We start from the raw sequence: 24,196 nt of genomic DNA on the forward strand, positions 1-24,196 counted from the left end.
AAATTGTGGTATATTTATAGAATGAAATACTACTTAGCAATAAAGAATGATTTACCAATACATACAAATATTGTTGAATCTTTAAAGCACTGTTAAGTGAAAGAAGAAGCCGGATGCAAAAGAATACGTATTATATGATTCCATTTATATAAACTCCAAAAGCAAGCAATATAAATCTTTAATGATAAAAATCAGCAAAAAGTTATTAGAGATGGGAATGGAGATTATTTGAAAGATGCACAAGAGAACTTTCTGGGTTGATGGTAATGTTTTTATCTTCTTTTGGGTTATCACACAGGTGTATACAACTGTCAAAACATCAAACTTAACATGTGTGCATTTTATGATATATTGATTTCTACATATCAATTTAAAACAAAGGTAGTGGAGGATTCCTATTCCAAGATCATCTGTCTCCAAACCTTTACTGACCTCTCTGATCTGTTCTCCTCAGTGTCTTTTCACACCTAGGCCCTTGATTATAGAATTTATCTTAAAGGACACACAATTGAGTGTCCCAAAGAAATAGCATTTAGAATCTGTGACACAATTTTGTTGAAACAGTAGTTTATTTCCATTGGTCAGTGAGCAACCATTTGACCATCGTAAGGCACTGACTTGTACTAATGTGATTTTAACATGAATAGATGGTACAAGAATTAACCTATTCTATTACAAGCTAGTAAAAAAAAAAAAAAGTAAAAATCAATTCTTCAAAGGCATGTAGAACACTATCACTCTTCATTATGCCCATTCCCTGATATTTGCAGCCATGACCTTTACAATGCTCCAAACCAGTTGCAGGATTTTTAGATACAAACTCATTTCCTATCCAAAGTAGACACCTTTGTTGGACACTCAGGTCATGCCTCCTTCTTTATTAGAAAACTTTAGTATTTGCTCTAGTAATGTAGAAATGAACCACAAGGCAGGGTCATATGGTAGGAATTTATTAATGAGCAAACAACTTTGTTCATACCAGTAAGACTAGCAAACAGGTTTTGAATGACTTGAGAGCATGTGCAAGAGCTTACAATTTTAGAGCATTCCATCAGAATGTCCACTGCCCCAGTAGGCCCACAAAAGGTGCTCCATGTATGCTATCATTTTATGCTGGACTCCCTCTGAACAAATGATGTGATCTGCAGAAGGAGAGTACACATAGGAGTCTCCCTTGCAAGGACAAGCTGGGAAATTCAATAGGTGGTGTTTTTAGGTTGGTTCCCTCAGGTAATTTAGGATGAAACCCTACCCTGTGTGTTCGCTCACTCCTCAGGAATCCTACCATGGCCTATTGATTCCAGAGAGCCAGCTCCTCACTGCACGATCCCTAGATTCACAATTCTAAGAAATAGCCGTTTAACGTGCACTGAAGTGGCTTCCAGAAAACAGCTTTATTATTATACATACAGAAACCAACTTCAGCTATCAGAAGGCAATCTGAAATCTACAAAGCAAGTTTTCAGCCTACAGAGCTCTCTGGAGAATTAACTGTCTACTATACAGAATTAGTTTTATATTCCTATGATCACCTTCAGAATTCCTACCCTGAAAGAAACTTAAATACTCCATGGCAAAAAGCAGGCAGCTTGAAAAGCAAATATTGCTGTTACACAGGTGTCAAATAAGACCCCAAGCCAAGAAATGTTACTTTGTGCACAGGAAACCAAATCATCAGCTCAGAATAGATAACATTGGCCTTCCGAAGAGGGTTTGAAAATATGGTGCTTGCTTTGCAACTCTCAATAAAACACTAGGTTGGCTCTCAAAAGTGAGGGAGAAAAGGCATACTTTGGGTCCTTCTCAGAGTATGAGGTTAATAACAAAATAAACATGTTTTGAATAGATAATAGCCCAAAATAGCAACTGGTCATTGAGTCTCCAGGGCAGTCTAAGACTTGAAATCCCTTAACCAGTCTATGTAATTTTAGCAGGTACTTTTGGCAAGGCTCAGAAGCGACTAGTGTGATGAAATTACAGTGTAGTGGTCAAAATATGCTTCCAGCTCTGCCACCATCTGGGTGATGGTCGGCAATCCATTGAGTCTTTATGTAGAATCAGGATTAAGAGTTTAGGACAAACCAGCAGACCCTTTGTTCACTGCTGGGCCTCCAGTGCCTAGAACAGTGCTTGACACCGTGGGTGTTGACTGAAGGATCCTAGGTTAGAATTTTCTTTCTGCCATATACAAAAGGATTACTTTAGGAAAGTTCCCTGCCTTTTTTGAGCTTCTGTTTTCTTATTTAAAAAATGGGGATGGTAACTATTTCATAGGGTTGTATTTTATTTTTAAAGTACTTTCTACACCTAGCATGGGGCTTGCACTCATGACCCTCAGACCAAGAGTCACATGCTCTACAAACTGAGTCAGCCAGGCTTGTGAGTTTAAAAAGATGGACCTGAAGCAATTAGTAAACACTAAAAAAGTTAGCCATAATGGTCTACTATATACTAATTCCTTACATTTATTTGCAAAAGAAAAAATTCAGGGCATTTTGGTTGTGTTGAAGATGCCTTTTGTGATGTGCAGCTAGCAAACCATCATCTCCCAAGATCTGCCTCCTAATCCACAGGGGTAAGCTCTCAAGAGCCACATTTGTACCAATGATCCTGTTCCATGGTTGTTTGGTTCTGTTTCATGTGTCTGGCACAGTTAATATGTAACACCTGGGGTTACAGGGGAACTGCCTGGAAAAGCAGGAGCTGTTCGAATGACGTGGAGGTACAGAGGATAAACAATGCCAGTTTAGTTCCTGCATCCAATCTCATCCTGCCTTTGGGTGTCTAGGAGATAGCTGATTTTTTTTTTTCCTTAGTACTAGTATCCTTATTATTTATAACTAGGCTTTGTTTTCCAACTAATCTTCTTTGATCCTCATAATATCCCTGTACAACAGACAAAAGAACATGATAGAATGAACACATGGAATTAGACAAGCATGACCCTGCCATAAACTCTCTAATTTTGGGGTTAATTATGTATGAACCTGTTTTCTCATTTATAAGATAGGAATGCCTACTCTGTTTTAGGGCTGCTTATAAGATACAGATAACATAAGGCATCCGGCAAGAAGCATTCAACAAGTTATAGCTCCTATTTGTATCCCCATTTTACAAAAGAAAAGCCCACAGAAAACTATGGCTGAGAAATATTGGTATTTTTTCCCACAATACTACACTGGGACTAAGAAACAGGAAAATCCACTGTTTTAACACCCAAGAATGACATCAACAGTGAGAAGCTTGAGAGTCTAAGGGCTCTGAATTGAACTCTCAGTGGTTAAGTAGAATTGTACATTGACCTGACACAAATAGCTTAATGACAGCTTTGCTTAGAACCACTCAACTACCTTTGCTCAAACCCTATGCTAATCTACTTCCCAGATAGATTTCTCCCCCTTGGGAAGAGAATAAATATACTGCCAATTGATGTGAACATTTTACTCTGCTCATCAGTTCTACAGTTCTTTTGGTTTTGTGAAATGAATTATTTTCTCCAAGGCAGACCAAATACCAGAAAACTGACAAAAAACAAAAATTGGGCTCTTCACACTAGACTCTTAAAAGGCAGCAATCCACAAAACCCCACTCAGCCATGGCCTCCAGTATAGCCCTTTCCTGAGCTTGTGAATTTGCCACAAATCCATTGTCTTTTATGACCTAGAGTGCTCACCTATACTCCTCTCTTGCAACCACACAAATGTCTAGACCAACTGTCCCCACCTTGTCTGCAGGTCTCAAACTGTGTTGTACAATCAGCAGGGATGGGGGTGGGAATAGGACTTTAAAAACTGACACCCATGATGTAACCCCCAATTAAATCATAATCTCTGGGGTGGGACCTAGGCATTAGGTTTTGTTCTTCTGAAGCTACTTGGTGATTCCAGTATGTCAGATGGTCCGTGGCATCAAGTTGCAACCCAAGATTAACACAAACTGAGAAATAATATGGCCCAAGTGTAATTTTTCTTTGACCTATACTTAAGAATATTGTAAATTACCAACATCTCAAAATTGAGAATTCACATGTGTATTTCACATGCTCCTCTCAGAGCCCACTTAACCCACTGTAATCTTTTATTAAAATATTCACCTGGCTCTTGCAGATACGAGTTCCTTGGGACCCCTTGATTTTTACTGTAATAAAGTTGTGCTTTTGACATTTTCAGAGCTGCTACATATCAATATGTGATTGATTTATACTAATTGGCTCCTACTCTGAAAATGGCCCTACCTAAACAAGCATATCTATGGTTTAATCATAGTCTAAAAACTCCCTTTCAAATGAATCTCATAGTATTTTTCCCACCCTGCCACTGCCTAGAGAAAGACCAACAGTTGCCTTAAAGATTTATTTAATTCCACAAAAAGCAAAAAATTAAAACTCAGAAGTTGTCTGTTTACTCCTATAATAGCCACTATTTATTTCCAGTTGAGCATTTCCAAGTTAGTGATTTCATCTTGGGTTATTAAGAAGCAAATTCCTTTAAAAGAACCAGAAATACACCAGCTTTATCGCTGAAGAAACCTGACAAAATCTGACAGTCCCATGCTTTTTCCTGTTCCCGAAGTCAAGATTTCCCCATAATGCTCACTACTTATCTTCTTAAAGCTCCATACATCATCCAGCTCTGAGATGCTGAGAACAAATAGATATCAGCTGTTTTGTACATTTTCAGTTATGTTATAAAACAAATTCTGTAACAAGTTCCAGTAGACTATCCAAAATTCATTTGAGCAAATAACCAGACCAGTAACTGTAAACCCCTTCGCCATTATATCAAACCAAATAAATGCTGAACCATTTACTCTCAACTATCTCATGTGAGTCTTCCCATGAGGATGGTCCTAATCAGCAAGGTGGGAAGGGCTATTCTTTCCTCATGGCTGGTTTCCTTTGATTGGGCAAAACACAGAGCCACATTAGTTGCATACTCTGCCTCAACAAATTAAAGATCAGGAAGAGTACATAACATTCCTCAAACAGGAGCAGTGACAGGCATTCATATGGTCTTTTATGCGGTTTAAAAGCACAATGCCATAGTTAAGAACCACCTTTCCTGGTACTGAATGCTAGGTCATACTGAGACCAAACTAATAAACAAGGAGGTAGTACAAGGTTGACTGAGTGACAGAAGAAATTGTGAAATCCTGGGCAAGTTACTTAAATTTCGTCAAGCCTTATTTTCTTTTGTAAAACAGAGCAAATTCTACACCTCTGTAGACAGTAATAGAAGTTAAAGTGCTTTGAAGATAAAGTGATACATGAGCTCTCATTAAGTATAGATCTGAATAAAACCAAATCAAATTGTCCTAAAATTAGGACTTGGCTGGAATTTATCAGTGATGGAGATCTCCGACTTATGGGGACCTTCTTTAAGAAAGCTCTCCCTCCATCCCTACAGGAGATACTAGCTTTTAAGAGTGAACTAAATGGAAGCAATGTGAGGGAGTTTCAATGACTTTTAAAATATTTCATGCTTACAAAACTGACAAACTCTACTGAGCATCTAATATCACTGTTACAACACAAAAAGCAATTTAAATTCAATGTTCAAGACAGAAATTGGAAAGCTTTCAGAAAATGCTCTAAAGGCTTCATTAACCAAGGTAATTGTTGGGGATGGTCTCATTCACAGTTCCCTGCAAAGAAACTGAACCAAATCTCAACATTTTATATTAAGTAGGAACAGTGAATAAGGCACATAAAATAGGTGACTTGGGCCACCAATATGTCTTTTTTTTTTTTAACTATAAAAATAAACATAAGTAACTAATGGAATAACAAAATAAAAGTTTATTTTATTAGAATTAGGAATGTTCTTTCCCTCTGGGCAACCTGAACAGTCCAGTTACAATGAAAATCTAAGAACAGTTATTTCCACAGCACAGGGTGCTCTATGCACAAAATTACAGGGTTAGGAGCATTTAATCAATTTACCGATCTGATTGTCTCACCAACCCGCCCCCTCCCTTCCCCCAAGTGCTCTATACCGGGATCTGTAGCTAAAAGATTTTGTTACATCAAGTCCTTTTCTCTCTTGTACTAAATTTCAGTTCCTAATCATGGCTGAATCATATTTTACACTGCAGATTCAACCATTTCAAATCAAGTCAGTTGTCTTGGATCTGTTATATATGTGTGTATGTATACACATGTGTATTTAATATATTTATTTAAACACACATAAAACACATACAATCTGGGTTGCAAATTACACAGAATTTAGGGTCTGATGATATTATATGCTACTCAATTTTACCACTGTGTGTATCCTGAGCTTTGGATCAAAATTTTATTGAAAATCATTTAAAGTCCATCTACTGCTCAATGAATTGTTCAAATGAAGCATCATGCACTTTCAAAAGACAATGTTAACTGCCCTCAAGAAGACAAGGAGACCCTGGTGCTTACCGTGAATAGAGCCCTCTGACTAAAAGACTTAGGTAGAAATAGGGAAGCTGTCATTCAATACGGCTTGCCTATCTCAGCTGGGGTCACTGAAGCTACTAACAATGAAAGCAATGAACTCAGGGAATTCTGTCAAACATGGAGATAGCTGTTAAAAGCTTGAAGTTCAGAAAAGGCCAGTTCACCTTGATCCATACAAATTAGGGAATGCACCCACAACTGCAATACCCTTAGGTAATATGCCAACACTGAAACTAAAAAGCATCTCTAAAAAGCACTGTTCCTCCATGGGTAGGGGCTGATATTATGAAGTGCACACACTGTTTCTGGATACCTGTTGCAAGGGGAGCATGTAAAGAGGATTTATGACACTGAAACCTAGATACTGCAGTTAACTGGTAAGAGTTTTTAAAACACCACACATACACAAAACGTTTTAAGGGAAGCCACATATATCTAGATAGCAACTCTGGCTGCTTTTCAAAGTTACCAGGGAAAGGAACTCATTCAAGCTTTCTATTAAAAAAAAAAAAAGTCTCCTTAGTTTCGATAAATGTATTTTAAGATTGATGCAGTCATTTAAAATAAAGTCAAATGAATGATGGGGGCGGAGGGGAGGAGAAGAGACTGGAGGCAGACACTGAGTTCAGATTTGCACCTGAGGTGGCAAGGGAGGGGAGGATGAGAGGTACGGGTAAAGTTGATCCTAAAGCGACAAGTGGTTTAAGGAAGCAGCATAATATATTCAGCAAACATTCACTGATTTTTGATGGGAAAAGAACAGTTGCAAGTACATCTCATGTAACAACCTTTTTCTAAAAGGAAAAGTAGGGTTGATTCAGCAAAGCCTAACTTAGGCAAAAGGCCAGAGGAAAGTGAACCTACTTCCCAATGGAGTAATAAGATGTACAATGCAAGAGCAGACAAAGCTGCCTCACAAATGGTAAACACTCCCTAGGCGCAAGACATTTAAAGGAAGACAAAGAGGTCACCAAAACTGGTATTTAATATGAAGACCTCTTGATCTAGTTGCCTAATTCACTCTGCACTCCTGTAGAAAACTGACAGATTTAGGGATGCTGACCTGTTGAAAAATACCACAGCCAGAATGGCCTAAACAGGTATATAGTTAATAAAACCACCACCATCCTTTACTTTTAACATAGCTCTTAGTAGAAATTTCATAAAAATGGACATCACAGCTAAAATGCATTATTAATTCTCCTATCTGCTGACAATAGAAAAGAAGCAAACTCATTGATTTCTATTTAAATGCACTAGATGGGAATATTATGTTCTAGGGGTGTTCTCCTTCAAACTGAACCCACAGCAACACACACAAGCAATTTCAGTATCTGCCGTTTTAAATTCACAATCTGAAACTAAGTGAATGGTTATTTATTTATATTTATATTTAAAGCAAAAACATTCTATTTGACACCCTAATGTAAAGAAGGGGTGAGAGAAGAGCCAGAACTAAAATCTTAAAAGGCTCAAAGCAGCAATTAAGGGGGGAAAAAAGTTGAAATGTTTCCTCTGGATGTGATAGGGAGCATAGGAAGCCTTCAGGTGTGTGCATGACAGGGGCGCACAAAGGCTTAGGTAGATGGATGAGGCCATGGAAGGGGAGGAGGCTGGGACTGGGTCATTCTTGAAATACAGCAAAAACCTCCCTGTTGCAGCCCTTATCAGGCCATGGCATTTAGTCAGAGCTTGACTTCCCTGTCCCTGATCAAGAGCTGGAATTCAAGGCATGAGGCCCCTGGCCAGCAATGGGCATACCAAACGAGAAAGGGCAAAGTAATCTCAGGAAAGGGAAATCAAAGAGCTCATTAGGTCTTCCAGAGGTGCTAAACCAACACACCTTTATCCCAACCCTCAACCCTGGAAAGATAAAGCAAACTGAAAGAAAATGCACAGCAAATAGACATAATCTTGAAGATTTTTAAAGAATAAATATTTTTTGTAATTAAACATTATGCAAACACGTGCCACGCTTGCTTTGTCCATGCATATGCGCTATATACAATTTTGAAAAATACTGTGTTGTCCTCTTGTTTTAAAAGTCATATACAAAGTTTTTTTTGTGTTTTTTTGTTTAATTCCTCCTGCTGCCTACCCCCTTCCCCGCCCCAAGAATTTTCTTTACAAGGAACTAATTCACTAATTCACTCATGACCTTGGGGTATGAGAGAGAGAGAGAGTCAGTCTGTGTGTGTGGGTGTATTTGTATGTGTAAGGGCGGAAGGGGAAGAGGTCCTTTACCAAAGTACAACAAAATGGCTGGTTTGGACATGAAAAGCAGTGTCAAGGAGCTGTTTTAAATTTTAACTGTACTATACTCAGGAAAAAGAAAAAGAAAAAAAAAAGGAGTCAGCTTTGAGAATGAAGCTACGTTACAAGTTAAAGTTGGAGGGCTTTTTAGTGTGTCTGTCACACTTTTGTTGGCGGCCTAGAATACTGTTGTACAATGGTTTATCTACCTTTTTTTTATTACAATATAATTTACTTAAACTTTCCGTTAACAAAACAGAATTCTGGTACTATAGACCAGAGGCGTCAGAACAGGCTTAGTGCCTCCTTGTTTGTGTTTGTTTTGTTTTGTTTTAATTGCATGAGCACTCTAGATGGTAAAGTTTTCAGAGTTCATTTTATGCAGGGCCATTCTCAGTCCTCAATGTACTCCCACAGATCTTTTTCATAGCCTTCATGCACATGCTGTAACAAAACCCTTCGTCGACTCTCACAGTATCTGTAATCAAAGAAAAAAAAAAATTTGTCACCCCCAATAAGAAAGAGGCATTTACTTATTTTTTAAAAATGTTTATTTATTAATAATTCTTAATGTTTATTTATTTTTGAGAGAGAGAGAGAGCGAGCTAGCGCGCATGAGCTGGGGAGGAGTAGAAAGAGAGGGAGACACAGAATCTGAAACAGACTCCAGGCTCTGAGCTGTCAGCACAGAGCGCGAAATGGGACTTGAACTCGTGAATCATGAGATCACGACCTGAGCCGAAGCTGGACACCTGACTGACTGAGCCACCCAGGTGCCTCAATTTTACGAATATTTTAAGGTACTCCAGTTTATCCAGAATTGGAACAAGTTTGTTTTGTTTTGTTTTCTAATAGGCACATTTTCAGGTCTAGGTGTACACAACAAACTGTTTTCTAATTTTAAAAAGGTATTCTCCAAAAGTTGTGAATCCTAGTTTTGGAAATTAATTTCAGAGTAATAGAATGTTAGAAATTCCTAAGGGCCTTAGAAATAATTTGATTCAACCCTGTCACTGTACAGATAAGTAACAGTTTCAGAAAGAAGAAATTTCAAGGGTTACTGATTCACATCTGTAAAATCTTTGTTAACTGTAAAAATGACTGTTAACACAATGTAGTAGCTAAAGATGACTAAGGGAAGTGAAAATATTACTTGCACCTAAGTCTTCCAAATGCCCAAAGGTTTCTGCTACTATTAAAAAGGTATCTGTCAGGAAACAACTTAGGGGGAAATAGCTCCATGTTAAGAAAGCAAACATTTGTACCTTTAGCTTAAAAGGCAGCGTATTTTGAAATATCACCTACCCCTGGAAAAAGTAAACTTCTCTTTAGAAAAAAAACAAACCTTGGGGCACCTGGGTGGCTCAGCCGGTTGAGTTTCCTACTTCAGCTCAGGTCACGATCTCACGGTTCATGAGTTAGAGCCCCACATTGGGTTCTCTGCTGTCAGCGCAGAGCCTGCCTGCTTCAGATCCTCTGTCTCCCTCCCTCTCTGCCCCTCCCCTGCTCATGCTCTCACTCTCAAAAATGAATGAATGAATGAATGAATGAATGAGAGAGAGAGAGAGAGAGAGAGAGAGAAGGAAGGGGGTGGAGGGAGGGAGGAAGGAAGGAAGGGAGGAAGAAAGAAAGGAAGGAAGGAAAGGAGAAAAATAAAATCTAATAAAAACTCTAAAAAAAGTTTGGGTAGCTCACCTGTCAATAGCCATGATCCCCAAGATCCCCAGGCTAGAACCAGCACCCGAATCTCACCCCTCATCCTAACAACCACTTGCCCCCTTTTAGGTTTTCTTCCTTACAATGCAGCAACTAAGTAGATAAAGCTGAATGGAAGTAGAATCAGCCAGTGTGATAAATGTTTGACTAACACTACTGCCTGCAATTTGTTCCCCAAAAGACAGAAGCAATCTGTGGGAAACATGGCAGCAGCTGAGTTACTGGATATGCTAAACCCAAGTTTCACTATCATCTAACTTCTCCACTAAAGCACATCAGACCACCACAGGCAGAAACTTTTGCTTAACAACTGTTAAAGAAGTCTCACCTGTACTTATCTTGTACTTTCTGCTTTATATCCTGCAGAGAATCTTGGGAAATATCTCTTTCGAGGTAGCCCGAAAGCACCTCTGTGGCATTCTCTAGATCTGCTTGGTTATTCTGCAAGAGAGGAGGAAGAATACATAGTAAATTCGGGCTTAGAAGACAGATGAAACATAAGCCTTCATGGCTGCTTCCTTGCCTATCGACTGTTCTCAACATTGATTTTGTAATTTTCATAGGTGGTTTCTGCACCTGTAAAGTTCTTTATCACTTTCCCCTCTAACAACTTGTACTTTCTTTTCCAGGACAGTTTTTTATATATTAAAATAACTAAAGATGTACCCATTACCTCTGGAAGAAAATGAAGAACAAAGTCCTGAAAAGGACTTAAGAAGTCTTTTGGAATATTATAGTTCTGCAAACTGCTATTGACTAAAACTCAAAAAAAAAAACAAAACAAAAAAACAAAAAAGGAAAGCTTGACAAAAAATATAAACCCATTCTTGTTTACAACTGGCTGCACCTACTTCGTATAAGAGAACGCATGGAAAATTAATATTGTTAACCTTTACTACTATGGCTAGTTCTGTACATGTAACCAATTTTATTTTGTTTCTTATAAAACTAAACTATAGTAAACATACAGTGTCACATTAGTTTCAGGTGTACAATACAATGATTCAGCAATTCTGTACATGACTCAGTGCTCATCATAAGTCACCATCTGTCACCAAAAAATGTTAATACCATCTTACTATATTCCCTCTGCTATACTTTTCACCTCTGAGATTTACTTACTATTTAGTGGAAGTTTGTACCTCTTAACCCCCTTATTCACTTCATTCATCCTTCCATCTACCTCTCCCCTCTGGCAACCACCAGTTTGTTTTCTGTATTTAAGAGTGCTTTTTTGTCTCTGTTTTTGTTTGATCATTTGTTTTGTTTCTTAAATTCCACATAGGAGTGAAATCATATGGTATTTTTTGTCTTCTCTGACTTAATTTACTTAGAATTATACTCTCTAGGTCCATCCATATTGAATGAATGGCAAGATCTCATTCTTTTTTATTATGCATCAATTTTAAATGAGCAGCTCTACTTGAAAAACATTTACTGCTAAAAGACCCCTTTCATCACTTTTCCACCAAAGATAACCACCATATTAACTTCTAATACCATACATTAGTCTTGCCTGACTTAAAACTTGCAATATCCTTGAAAAGTATTATCTCTATTTTAAAATAAAGATATAGATGACATTAAGTAATCTGCTCCAAGTCAAGAGAGCTAAAAAGTGGTTGAGTCCAATTTCAAATTCAGGCTGACTTCAAAGCCTCCACACTTAATTGCTAGCTGGCTAAACCACATCAATTTGAATGCAGTTTAGGACAAGAAGTCTAAACTTCTGAGCAAATAAGGAACCTTTATTATTATTTTTTTTTCTAATTTTTAAATTCTAGTTAGTTAACATATAGTGTAACATTGGTTTCAGGAAGAGAAGTCAGTGATTCATCACTTATATATATATAACACCCAGTGATCATCATAACAAGTACCCTCCTTAATATCCATCACCCATTTGCGCCCCTCCCCCCCCACCCACCTCCTTCCATCAATCCATAGTTTGTTCTCTGTCGTTAAGAGTCTCTTTTGGTTTGTTTTCCTCTCTTTTTTCCCTTCCCATATGTTCATCTGTTTTGTTTCTCACATTCCACATGAGTGAAATCATGTAGCATTTGTCTTTCTCTGATTGACTTATTTTGCTTAGCATAATACACTCTACAGCTCCATCCATGTCATTCCAAATGGCAAGATTTCATTCTTTTTGATGGCTGAGTAACATTTCATTGTGTGTGTACACTACATCTTCTTTATCCATTCATCAGTCGATGGACATTTGGGGTCTTTCCACAGTTTGGCTATTGTTGATAATGCTGCTATAAACATTGGGGTGCATGTACCCCTATGAACCTGTATTTTTTTTTATTTATCCTTTGGGTAAAAACCTAGTAGTGCAATTGCTGGATCATAGGGTAGTTCTATTTTAACTTTCTGAGGAACCTCCATACTGTTTTCCAGAGTGGCTGCACCAGTTTGCATTCCCAAACAATGTAAGAGGGTTTCCCTTTCTCTGCATCCTGGCCAACATCTGTTGTTTCCCGTGTTGTTAATTTTAGTCATTCTGACAGGTGAGAGGTGGTATCTCATTGTGGTTTCGATTTATATTTCTCTGATGATGAGTGATGACGAGCATCTTTTCGTGTGCCTGTTAGCCCAGATAGGAAACTTTAAAACTCTACATATCTATGGCAGACCAAGTAGTCCTGTGACACAGCTGGGGTTTTTCCCCACTCAGTAACTATTCCTACCTCAAAGATAATGGACTGGTTATTCTTTTTGAGGTAGAAAGCGAAGACATAAGTGTACATGAGTGTGGCACGACACTGGCAGAGGACATCAACTGCCTTCTTCAGGAACTGCACCTCAATCCAGGACATGTTGTGCTGTTGCATCTCCTCCATTTTCTGCTTCACCTGAGCATATAGTTTGTGCTCAAAGCGTAGACTCTGCATGTGGTTCATATAGCGATTACAGTAGAACAGGTACCTCTGCAGGGCTGCCCTAGATCGCTGTCCCATTAAGAAAAATTAAGGAAACGTAATTGTAACAAACGTATCAAACATACACAAAAGCTCGTATAATATTTACTGATGAAACAGTATAGGAATTTAGGCTAAAATCAGGAACAAACAGACATCTCTTGCTACCTTTTGTTAATACTGCTATGAATGTCCTACAGCCGCACTTCCCAATATGGTAGCCACTGGCCACGGGCAGCTATTTAAATTAAAATAAAAAATTTAGGGGCGCCTGGGTGGCTCAGTGGGTTAAGCGGCCAACGTCGGCTCAGGTCATGATCTCGCAGTCCGTGAGTTCGAGCCCCGCGTCGGGCTCTGTGCTGACAGTTCAGAGCCTGGAGCCTGTTTCAGATTCTGTGTCTCCCTCTCTCTGACCCTCCCCTGTTCATGCTCTGTCTCTCCCTGTCTCAAAAACTAAAAAAAAAAAAAAAAAGTTAAAAAAAAAATTTATAAAAAAAATAAAAAATTTAGTTTCCCTGTGCTCAGTGGCTACCAAACTGGACAGTGGTGATAAAGAACATTTCCATCATAGGAAGTTCTACTATTCTGCAGTATGCAATAAGTAAACAAGAAGCATCAAAATTTTAAAGTAGAAAACAACAGAGAGGCAACCAGACATCATATAACTCTTCATATAATACAAAAGAAAATATCCAGCACCATCAGGTAGGTGCCCCCACCTCACTCCTCAATTGAATCTAAATTCAAGTTATCTAGAATTAACTACCAGTTTCAGGAAATACGGGAATAAAAGAACCTATTAATAGTTAACTTATTAAATGATATCAGGGAGTTACAATCAGCAAAATCCAGAATGTGAAAATTTTTACAGGACAAAAATGGCTTCGTTTCCTCAACAAATAAATAGTAATGGGCGGGGAGGGGGGCGGAGGTGAAGAAGAAGGAATGAAATACACAGAGATTAGACAATACTCAAAAGATATCAATCAAATCCAAGTTGGGAACCTATATGGATCCTGATCTGAACTATAAAAGAAAATTTATGAGATAAATAAAGACATGTGAACACTGGATAGTTAATAATATTTAAAAAGTAGTGCTTTAAAAAACATATAATAAATACATATACAAACACAATAATGGTATTGCAGTTGCATTAAAAGTGTTTTAAACGGGAGTGCGGGTGGATCAATCAGTTAAGCGTCTGACTTTGGCTCAGGTCATGATTTCCCTGTGCTGACTGCTCCAACCCTAGAGCTTGCTTCAGATTCTGTGTCTCCCAATCTGTCTCTCTCTCTGCCCTTCCCTTGCTCCCTCCCTCCCTCCCTCTCCCTCTCTCAAAAATAAAACATTAAGGGGCGCCTAGGTGGTTCAACTGGTTAAGCATCTGACTTCAGCTCAGGTCATGATCAGATAGTTTGGTGAGTTCGAGTCCCACATTAGGCTTTATGCTGACAGCTCCGAGCCTAGAGCCTGCTTCGGATTTTGTGTCTCCCTTTCTCTGCTCCTCCCGAACTTGTTCTCTCTCTCAAAAATAAATAAACATTTAAAAAAGTAAAAAATAAAAAATACATAAAACATTTTTAAAAAGAGTTTTAAAGATACATAAAGTATTACCAAAGAAACAATATCATATCTGGTCTAGATTTGTTTTATGTTATTTATCAGACTGCAAAAACAATTCACCTTGGTCTTTCCCATTATACTGTAAATCTCTAGAGACAGACTTTTTAAAAAGAAATACTGTTATCTCTAGTGCCTAACATGCAGAAAATGATTAATAAATGCTTGTTAACTGCAACCACTATGAAAAAGTTTTTTTTTTTTAACCACACATATATTATTTCTTTTCTTTTACTATCACTTCCTCTTTCTCCCCTTATGCCTTAGTGACTACAAAGGGCACAGATGCTACAAGGCCTTATGGTTGCTCTCCTGCTTGGAAATACTAACTCTGGGGCCACCTGGATGGCTCAGTGGATTAAGTGTCCGACTTCGGCTCAGGCCGTGATCTCACGGTTTGTTGAGTTTGAGCCCCACATCAGGCTCTGTGCTGACAGCTTAGAGCCTGGAGCCTGCTTCGGATTCTGTGTTTCCCCTTCTCTCTGCCCCTCTCATACTCATGCTCTGTCTCTCTCTGTCTCTTGATAATAAATAAACGTTATTTAAAGAAATACTAACTCTGAACTACTTAATTGGCCAATCACATGATCCAGTATCATACAACACTGAAACATCTCAAAAAATCTACTCTTACTATTCAAGAGTCAGGTAAGTACCAAATCAATGCTTACACACTGGAAAATTATGCCAATTATATTTAATCATTATTAGATTAAAAGCAATATTAATGTTGGGGCAACTGGGTGGCTCAGTCTTGGTTAAGCTTCTAACTCTTGGTTTCAGCTCAGGTCATGATCAGATAGTTTGGTGAGTTCGAGCCCTACATCAGGCTTTGCGCTGACAGTGCAGAGCCTGCTTGGGATCCTACCCGCCCCCTCTCTAAATAAACTTTAATCTGCTTGGCATTTTATCCCACCCCCCAAAACCAACCACTAATATTTCAAGCCTGTCAAATTTCCAAAATTAAATGGAAAACCTAAACTACCACATTAAAATATATAATGTTATAGGACTTGATTTAAAATCTAATTTAATACTTCAATTAATTCTAAAACAGCTTCCTACTAAAATAACTCTAAAATACAGCATGAAAGAAAACTCATACCACCACTACAAATAAGACCAACTTTTAATCAAATTCCAGATTGAGAAAATGCAATGAGTGACCTTAAACACTTTGGGAAAAAGTCCAAAACAAACCTGACTACCTAGAACAGGGGTTGGCAAACTGTCCTGTGAGCCAAATCCAGCTGCTGCCTGGTTCTGTAAATAACTTGGAACTCTGTCATGCCTACTCATTTGAGTTTGTGGCTGATTTAGCATTACAAGAGCAGAAGCAGAGTTCAACACGTTTAAGAGAGACCATATAGTCTGCAAAGCTGAAAACATTTACCATCTGCTTCTTCACAGAAAAGTGTACTGACTCCCCTGGTCTAGAAAATAAGAAAATCCAAATATCCACCACAATCAGCACCATGGCATAGTATGTTAAGTCAACAACTTTCTACAATGCAGGTACACTTTTCCAAGGCACTCAACTACCATCTGTGTTCTTTCTGGACTATGTGCCAACCTTCTAGCACTTTTTAAAGCTACAACTCCCAGTGAACACTATATCAGAGTACTGGAGCAGGGAAAAGGAAAGAAAAGGCCAGATGCGTGTGCAATGGTATACTCCATTTTGGGGGACACGGCTCCCACTAAATAAACAAAGCCACTTGTATAAAGTCTTTCTCTGTACACCCATAGGATCAGAAGATTCTAGTTTTTTGTTTTTTTTTTTAAGTTTATCTATTTATTTTGAAAGAGAGAGAAAAGTGTGAGTGGGAGGGGGCAGAGAGAAAGAGAGAGAATCTCAAGCAGACCCCTACTGTCAGCACAGAACCTGATGGGGGCTCGAACCCACAAACCATTAAGTCATGATCTGACCCGAAGTCAGACACTTAACTGACTGAGCCACCCAGGCTCCCTTAATTAGAAATAAATTTTAAAGGAACATTTTAAAAGTAGAAAGAAAGAAAGAAAAAGAAAGAAAGAAAGAAAGAAAGAAAGAAAGAAAGAAAGAAAGAAAGAAAGAATGGAAGAAAGAAAGAAAAAGAAAGAAAGAAAGAAAGAAAGAAAGAAAGAAAGAAAGAAAGAAAGAAAGAAAGAAAGAAAGAAAAAACATGTTTTGGATGACATCTTAAGCAAGGAAAACCATTTGAAAAGAATATTTTTGGGACAACAGGGGAATTTCAATATGGAATAGATGAAAGTAAGTAAGGAATAATTAAATTCCAGGATTCTACAATTCTGACAGAATTACCAAGATGAAAGAAGCTCAAAATGTTGATGAACTTAATTCACACCTAGTGATTGAATCCTTCTCTACAATGGTGAGATATATATATATCCCTAACCAGTAAAAGGGAACTCCCCCTGAGGCAGTCCATTCTAAATCAGCTCACCTATGATCTTACTGGCTTCTTGATGAATAAGTTAAAAAAAAAAAAAAATTAAATAGAAATGAGAATGCACATAAACAGCAGGAAGGCTTTTTAACAAATACTGTTCTCTAGACTCCTTGCTGGGGTGAAAAAACCTTAACAGCAAAACTAATGAAACCTGGAACTGCACAACATGACTAGATTAATCTTTTAAAAGAAAGAAACAAACCTATAAACAGGAATGTTTCCTGATAGGCATTTTGTTCTCAATGTACACAGATACGCAGTATTTACTGGGGTGTGTTTCCACAACTCTTTCAGAATTGAAAATTTCTGCTAAATCATTCCCTAATAAACATGTGATACACATTCCCACTCAACTGTTACCTGAAAATAAATGTACTTACCTCCTGTGCATCTCTTGCTGCCTTTGCATCATCCTCATTATAGCGGTTACAGTTGTACCTTAAAGTGAAGTAAGAGGATTCCATAAAGCCAAAAATCAATGAGAAGGAACAAATAACAGAATTTTAGCCTGGATTCAGAGATTATCTAGAACCAAAATTCTCCTTTATATAGATAAACTGAGGTGTTTAAAATGCCCAGGGTTCTAGAATTACAAGACAGAAAAGAATTCCAAGTGTTGTTGGATTGAACGAACCCCCACCTAGTGTTGGAATCCTCTAACACTGTATCAGTTCTCTACTTCCTGAACTAGTCCATTCCAAATCGGCTCACCTGTAATCATTAGAAAGCGCTGTCATTCTAATATTCCATTTCCTGACTGCAGTCTGAACTTCTAACTTAATTTTTGAAGAGGTCATCTTATTTCCTAGGTTGTCTGTTATTTAGGCTAAGTATTCCCAATTTTTCCAGTTACTTACCTTCTTATTTTAATAAACCAAAGAGAACCAATAGTTCATGGAATACTATGTAACAGATGCTGTGCTATGTGCTTTACATGGTATTATAAGTTACAAGAATCATTGAAAACTGAATGATACACAAAATGAGAAGCAGGGGAAATGTGCCCCTAAGACAGCTCAGAGTGAAGATGGACAACAATGGCAGTTCCCTTGTCCTGATTACTCTACCTTTGCTTTTCTGGGAGTCTACACTATGGGAACAGCTGATAGCTACCTATCACCCACTTACAAAGGACTTCAAATGTACTGTCATATTCAATTCCTTGAACCACTTTATGAAATATGGATTATTACCCACATTGAACAGATGAAGAATTAGGCTTTGAGAAGGTAAGTAACACACTTAAGGTAAAATAGCTAGAGTTTCAGAGTTAAGAATTAAATATATGCCTGTCTGCCAATTGAGGGCCGTGCTCTGAACTGTTGACTGTATTGTTCACATGCTGTAGTTCTTGTCTTCAGAATCTTAACAGTAATCCTTTTAGGTCTAAAGGAAAAATTCTGAATTTACTTTAAATCTTGTTAAACTGGATTCACTGTTCTAGCTTACCAAGTTTCCCAGGATTTTAATGGTCTATATATTTAATATCTTTCTGTGATGTTACCCTAAAATGTAGGCAAGGTTCTCTTATTAGTTTAAGAAAGTCATCAGTAAAACTGACCAGAAAAATAGTACACAGTTTACGTGAATAAAAAAGGTAAGGACAAAGCCTTTCATTCAGCAGATCTTGGGGAAGTATTTCATTAGGAAGAAGGAAATCCATTACCTGTAACTGCAAGAAACGGTCACTCAATTAATCCCAAATATCCTTGTGTGTGTTCGTAGCCTGGGCCACAAACTTCTCAGCTCACACCAAAATACCTTGTTGAGATTCACAAAACATTCCCTAATCATCATCCTAATAATACCATTTGATTCTGGGATTTCATGTAAGAGAAAAGTTATGTGGTTCATATGTATTTCATGGAATCAATCACAAATTTTGGAAATTTGGGATTACATTTTGTCTGCTTTCAGTTTTTGGTAGCTCTCTATTTTCCATAGCTATAGCTCTCTATTTTCCATAGCTACTCAGAAATAACCAACAATGGCTCACTGATCTCATCTTTAAGTTTTTAAAGTAACCCAGACCATAATTCACTCAAGTCAGGAGATACATTAATTTCCTACCAGCTTGGGTTATAATCCTCTCTTAGAAAAAATTACTTAATTTAGCCCAAATATTGGCTCTCCTTGCCCTCTACTGGTCAACTGTTAATACCTCTTCTTCTTATCTAATGTAATATCCTTAAAAACTTTCCTTTTGATATTTTTTGGATATTTTTAAGCCTCAACTCATTTTGTACTCTGCCAAAATTACTAAGGACTTGAAGGCCAGGAAAGCAAACAATTCACCTCTACTTCTAACTCAGATGACGGACAGTGCTACTTGGAATGCTATTTTGAGGATTCTGAGGCATTTTCAGATTTAAATAAGGAAGCACAGTATGACTCATTTGCAATGTTAGCTATGGGTAAAGGCAAGACACAGGAAACATTTCTGACAACTTCGGTCCAGGCCGTTCCTCATCCTCCTGCACCCAACATTTGTTCTGTACTCTTTTCAGTTTTCAAAACAGCTTCTTTAAAATTTGAGTTATGATCCAAGATTTCCTTACACACAGAAAAAGTAACTTAAAAAACATATTTTTAGTAACTCTTCTCCATTTATTAGGCTTGTTTGTTTAAATATACTAGAGTGGATTTAGTTTCTGAGACAGTCTAATTCTCCAGTTTGCCTTCTTAAAATCTAGAGTATCTGTCAGGCTAAACCCCAAATACCTTTCTTGGATTTGACAGTGGCAAAATCACATTCTTTACTTCTACATAACCAGTTAGTTTTTACCTAATTCAGAATTAATTTCAGACAAGTAATCCCTCTCACTATTCCTCTAACTAATGAAACTAATGAAAGTTTCAGTGAAACTAATGAAAGTACCAATGAAAATAAAAAGAGACTTGCCATTGTCTTCACGAGATCCTCCTCCAAACCTAAGAGATTTCTTCCCCTCTCATTCACTCTTTACAAAGCAGCCACGATTCTGACGTAATGTATGTAAAGCACATTAATACAAAGCCCTCTCATCTAAATTACAGATCTAATCAGGCCACTCCCCACTTAAAAGCCTTCTGATAATGTCCAAACTACTTTAGGTCTCAGTCTACTTTCTCTTTTCCTATGCCCTACGTGTAAGGGGCCACAAACTGAACTGCCAATAAGTAACATAAATTAGTGAAATGGGCCCATTTGTGTATTATAACAATCAGAAATACTTTCATTTTTACCAGGTGTGCTAGCTCCCTTCTCTCAAAACTCAAGGCATCATGATTCTAACTTGCATTTTCCTGAACTGGTAAGATATATGCACAGAACAAAGATACGTATCTACTAAATGTGATACCACCTTCTAAATATGGTGCCATCATGATATATACAAATGCCCTGAAGATTGTCTTGGGGAAATAAATGTATCAAACTGGCAAGTCAAGACATCATCTAAGGGGCTATTAATCAATTCCAGATGACTGCTGCCAAGCAGGAATACAGGCCTGTTCTTATATTTCAAAAAAGAGGCTTATAATCTGGATTGCACTGGGCAATTTTCCAATTCTTAAAATTTGGGACACATTTTTTGTCTAATAGTATACAAGGGTAAGTAAAACACAACTGCAGGTTAGGTTCTACCAACAGTCTCTTAGTTTTCAACTACTGCCTAGACAGACATATTAGACAATGCAACTCTTCTCTAAATTAGTCATATACTTTCACATCATTCTACCTTTATTCATGCCACTCCTTTTGCCCTGAATGTCTTCTCTACCACTTCCAACTAATGAACTTTTACTCTCCCTTAAAATTCACATCAATTGGTACCTTCTCTGTGAAATATGCCTGATTTAGACTTCTCTCCAGACATCTTGCCTGTACTTTTAACGATGATCACACACTGTATTCATTTACTTAGCTCCCAAGTTAGATGGTGACTTCCGTGAGGTAAAACCTTAGTCACAGTATATGCATATATTACATACTTATGTGAACATTTTCTCCCCTTCATTTCCCCAACCTACCAGGCAGATCCATGTGGTTCCCAAGGGCCAAGACACACCCAGCAAAACTCTGCTTTACAGTTCTGGTTACGACACACCATGTGATTACAACCGCCATCCTTTTCAATTGTGACGTGGCATTTGGGACATTCCTATGAAGAGAAACTATAAAGTTGGTGTCAATGCTACACTAGGTTGTATTACTATCACCGAAGAGAAGCCAATTCTGGATTTGGTTTATTTTTAAATACCACATTTATTGTTATTAATACATGTAAAGCACTCAGAAAAGTGTGGAATACAATAAGTACTACTGGAAATGAGCTATTATCATTATTACTGGCTTTGAAGATGTATTATACAAGAGGGGTGCCTGGGTGGCTCAGTCGGTTGGGTGTCTGACTCGGCTCAGGTCATGATCTCACAGTTTGTGAGTTCGAGCCCCGTGTCGGGCTTTGTGGTGACAGCTCGGAGCCTGGAGCCTGCTTTGGATTCTGTGTCTTCCCCTCTCTCTGCCCCTCCTCTGCTCATGCTGTCTGTTTGTCTCTCTCTCACTCACTCACTCAAAAAAGTATTAAAAAAAAAAAAAAAAAAAAGAATAAGGGGTATTTAAACAATGGAGGCCAACACACAATTTTATACCATTAGTACCCTGCTCTACCCAAAATGATTAAAACATATTTTTACCTCCCAGAAAGCATTAGTAATGAAACAATAAGTCTTGTCACTTAAAACAGATGCCCACACCTTTGAGAAATGTATGGTTGAAATCAATATTTTTGTGCTCTCTGAAATTATGGTAAAGATAACTCATGTCACTTAAGAAAAACCTTTCTGTGTTGTTAGGGAACAACTTTAATGTGTTCATTAAAGTCCCTGAATCTTTGAATATGCTCTATAAAACTAGTAGTTCAGAATAGGGCAGAATAAGTGGTTCATTTAAACTATAGGCCTCTTTTTGCATCTAGAGAAATCCCCAAACCTCTAAACCTCCAAGATGCTTAAACCTCCAAGATGTTTAAAGTAGGGAGTATAGGCTTGAATATATTTGGCTTTGTTTAGAGAGAATTTTGAGGAAGAATGACAATTAGTAATAACAAAATTATCTGCTTGATAATTTTGAGATAAAACTGGAGTTTTTTTCTCTTGAGTGATTTCAGAAGCTTTTATTATTGTTATTAGCTCCTTGAACAAATTTGCAGATTATTGGGGGACCTCGGTGTCTCGGGTGAGCGTCCGACTCTTGATTTCGGTTCAGGTCATGATGTCATGGTTCGTGACTTTGAGCCCCATGTTAGGCTCCATACCGACAGTTTGGAGCCTGCTTGGGATTCTCTCACTCCGTGTCTCTCTACCTGTCTCTCTCTCTCTCTTTCAAAAATAAGTAAACTTAAAAAAAAAATTGCAGATTATCAGTGGTATCGTAACATATCGAGAGCTTGGTTAATTGTAACCAAGAAATATAGAATGAAACATTTTATTTTTTTTAAGAAATGTTTTGTTTTAATGTTTTTAATTTATTTTTGAGAGAGAGCGTAAATGGGAAAGGTGTGAAAGAAGGGGTGTGTAGGGGGACAGAGGCTTGAATTCAGGAACTGTGAGATCATGACCTAAGCCAAAGTTGAATGCTCACCCAACTGAGCTACCCAGGCACCCCAGATACAGATATTTTAGACCTGGAATTTGCTTCTTGAGAAAATGTGAAATATCTTAATTGATTTCGAAGATTTTATTTAAAATGTATAATTAGAAGTTACCATATTGACCTATTTAAAATTACTATAGCTTATGGGCAGGGTAGTGTTATTTCACAAAGGTCAAATTGTGAATCACTATAAGAATTATCAGTAATATAATGGGTGATACTCCCCCCTTATGGGAGTTACAGGCATCAAACTAATGCAGGGAAATAGAACCTTTATATCTTATTCATAGTTTTATTAAAATTAACGTTTGATTCTGTGGATTTTCCAAAAGGAAAAAAGCAGTAGACCTGCTTAGGGTAATAACTTTAGCTCACTGGCAACCAAGAATATGACACAGACTTGGAAAAAGCCATGATCTCTGTAGCACAGTTGTAAATGGACCACAGTGAAAAGAATTTAAAACAAGGGTATTTGAGGGGCATTCGACTGGCTCAGTCAGTGGAGCATGCAACTCTTGATCTCTGGGTTGTGATTTCAAGCTCCCTATTGGGGGTAGAGTGTACTTAAAAATAACAACAACAAATAAATAAGTAAAACAAGTGTATTTGACAGAAGAAAGTTGGGAGACTCAGTAGCCACAAAAAGAATTTATCAGTCTTACCAATCCCACTGACCTTATTCTTAAGGCCAAATTGCTTGGGTTTGAATCCTGACTCTACCATTGCTACCTGTGTGACCTCAGACTAGTGTTTTTATTATTTTTCTCTTCCTTAGTTATTCATCTGACAAAGGAAAATAGGAATAGGATCACTATAACGATTATGAGTTAATGCATATAAAACAATGAGAGCAAACAGTATGTGGTATACAGGAGTACTCAATAATTATTTCTAGATGACATTGGAGAGTGTATTTACCTGAACAAATGTTTTACCTCCTGTAAAACTAGTATTACTACATGTATGGTTAAAAGTGCTTAATGTTTTAGTCCCCCATCCCCAATAAAACAAATCTTTTAATTGCATGATACATCTTTTTTTTTTTTTTAACATTTATTTATTTTTGAGAGACAGAGAGAGACAGAGCATGAGCAGGGGAGGGAGAGAGGGAGAGAGAAAGGGAGACACAAAATCCAAAGTAGGCTCCAGGCTCTGAGCT

General features: G+C 37.7%; 1 protein-coding gene across 1 annotated transcript in view; it reads right to left on the minus strand.

Annotated features, from left to right (window-relative positions):
• Nucleotides 1–934: 934 nt before the first annotated feature.
• The window catches only part of ARIH1 (ariadne RBR E3 ubiquitin protein ligase 1), a 123,998-nt gene continuing 100,736 nt past the window's right edge, over nt 935–24,196 (minus strand). Inside the window, exons 10-14 of the mRNA XM_019441544.2 lie at nt 21,414–21,544; nt 17,783–17,840; nt 13,096–13,356; nt 10,731–10,843; nt 935–9,164 (exon numbers count right to left, since the gene is read on the minus strand). Coding sequence (XP_019297089.1) covers nt 9,080–9,164; nt 10,731–10,843; nt 13,096–13,356; nt 17,783–17,840; nt 21,414–21,544 — 648 coding nt within the window. The 3' untranslated portion in view covers nt 935–9,079. The remainder of the gene's footprint in view (nt 9,165–10,730; nt 10,844–13,095; nt 13,357–17,782; nt 17,841–21,413; nt 21,545–24,196) is intronic.

The sequence above is a fragment of the Panthera pardus genome, unplaced genomic scaffold (genome assembly GCF_024362965.1).
Source record: "Panthera pardus isolate Hobbes unplaced genomic scaffold, ASM2436296v1 HiC_scaffold_24, whole genome shotgun sequence".
Taxonomy (NCBI): domain Eukaryota; kingdom Metazoa; phylum Chordata; class Mammalia; order Carnivora; family Felidae; genus Panthera; species Panthera pardus.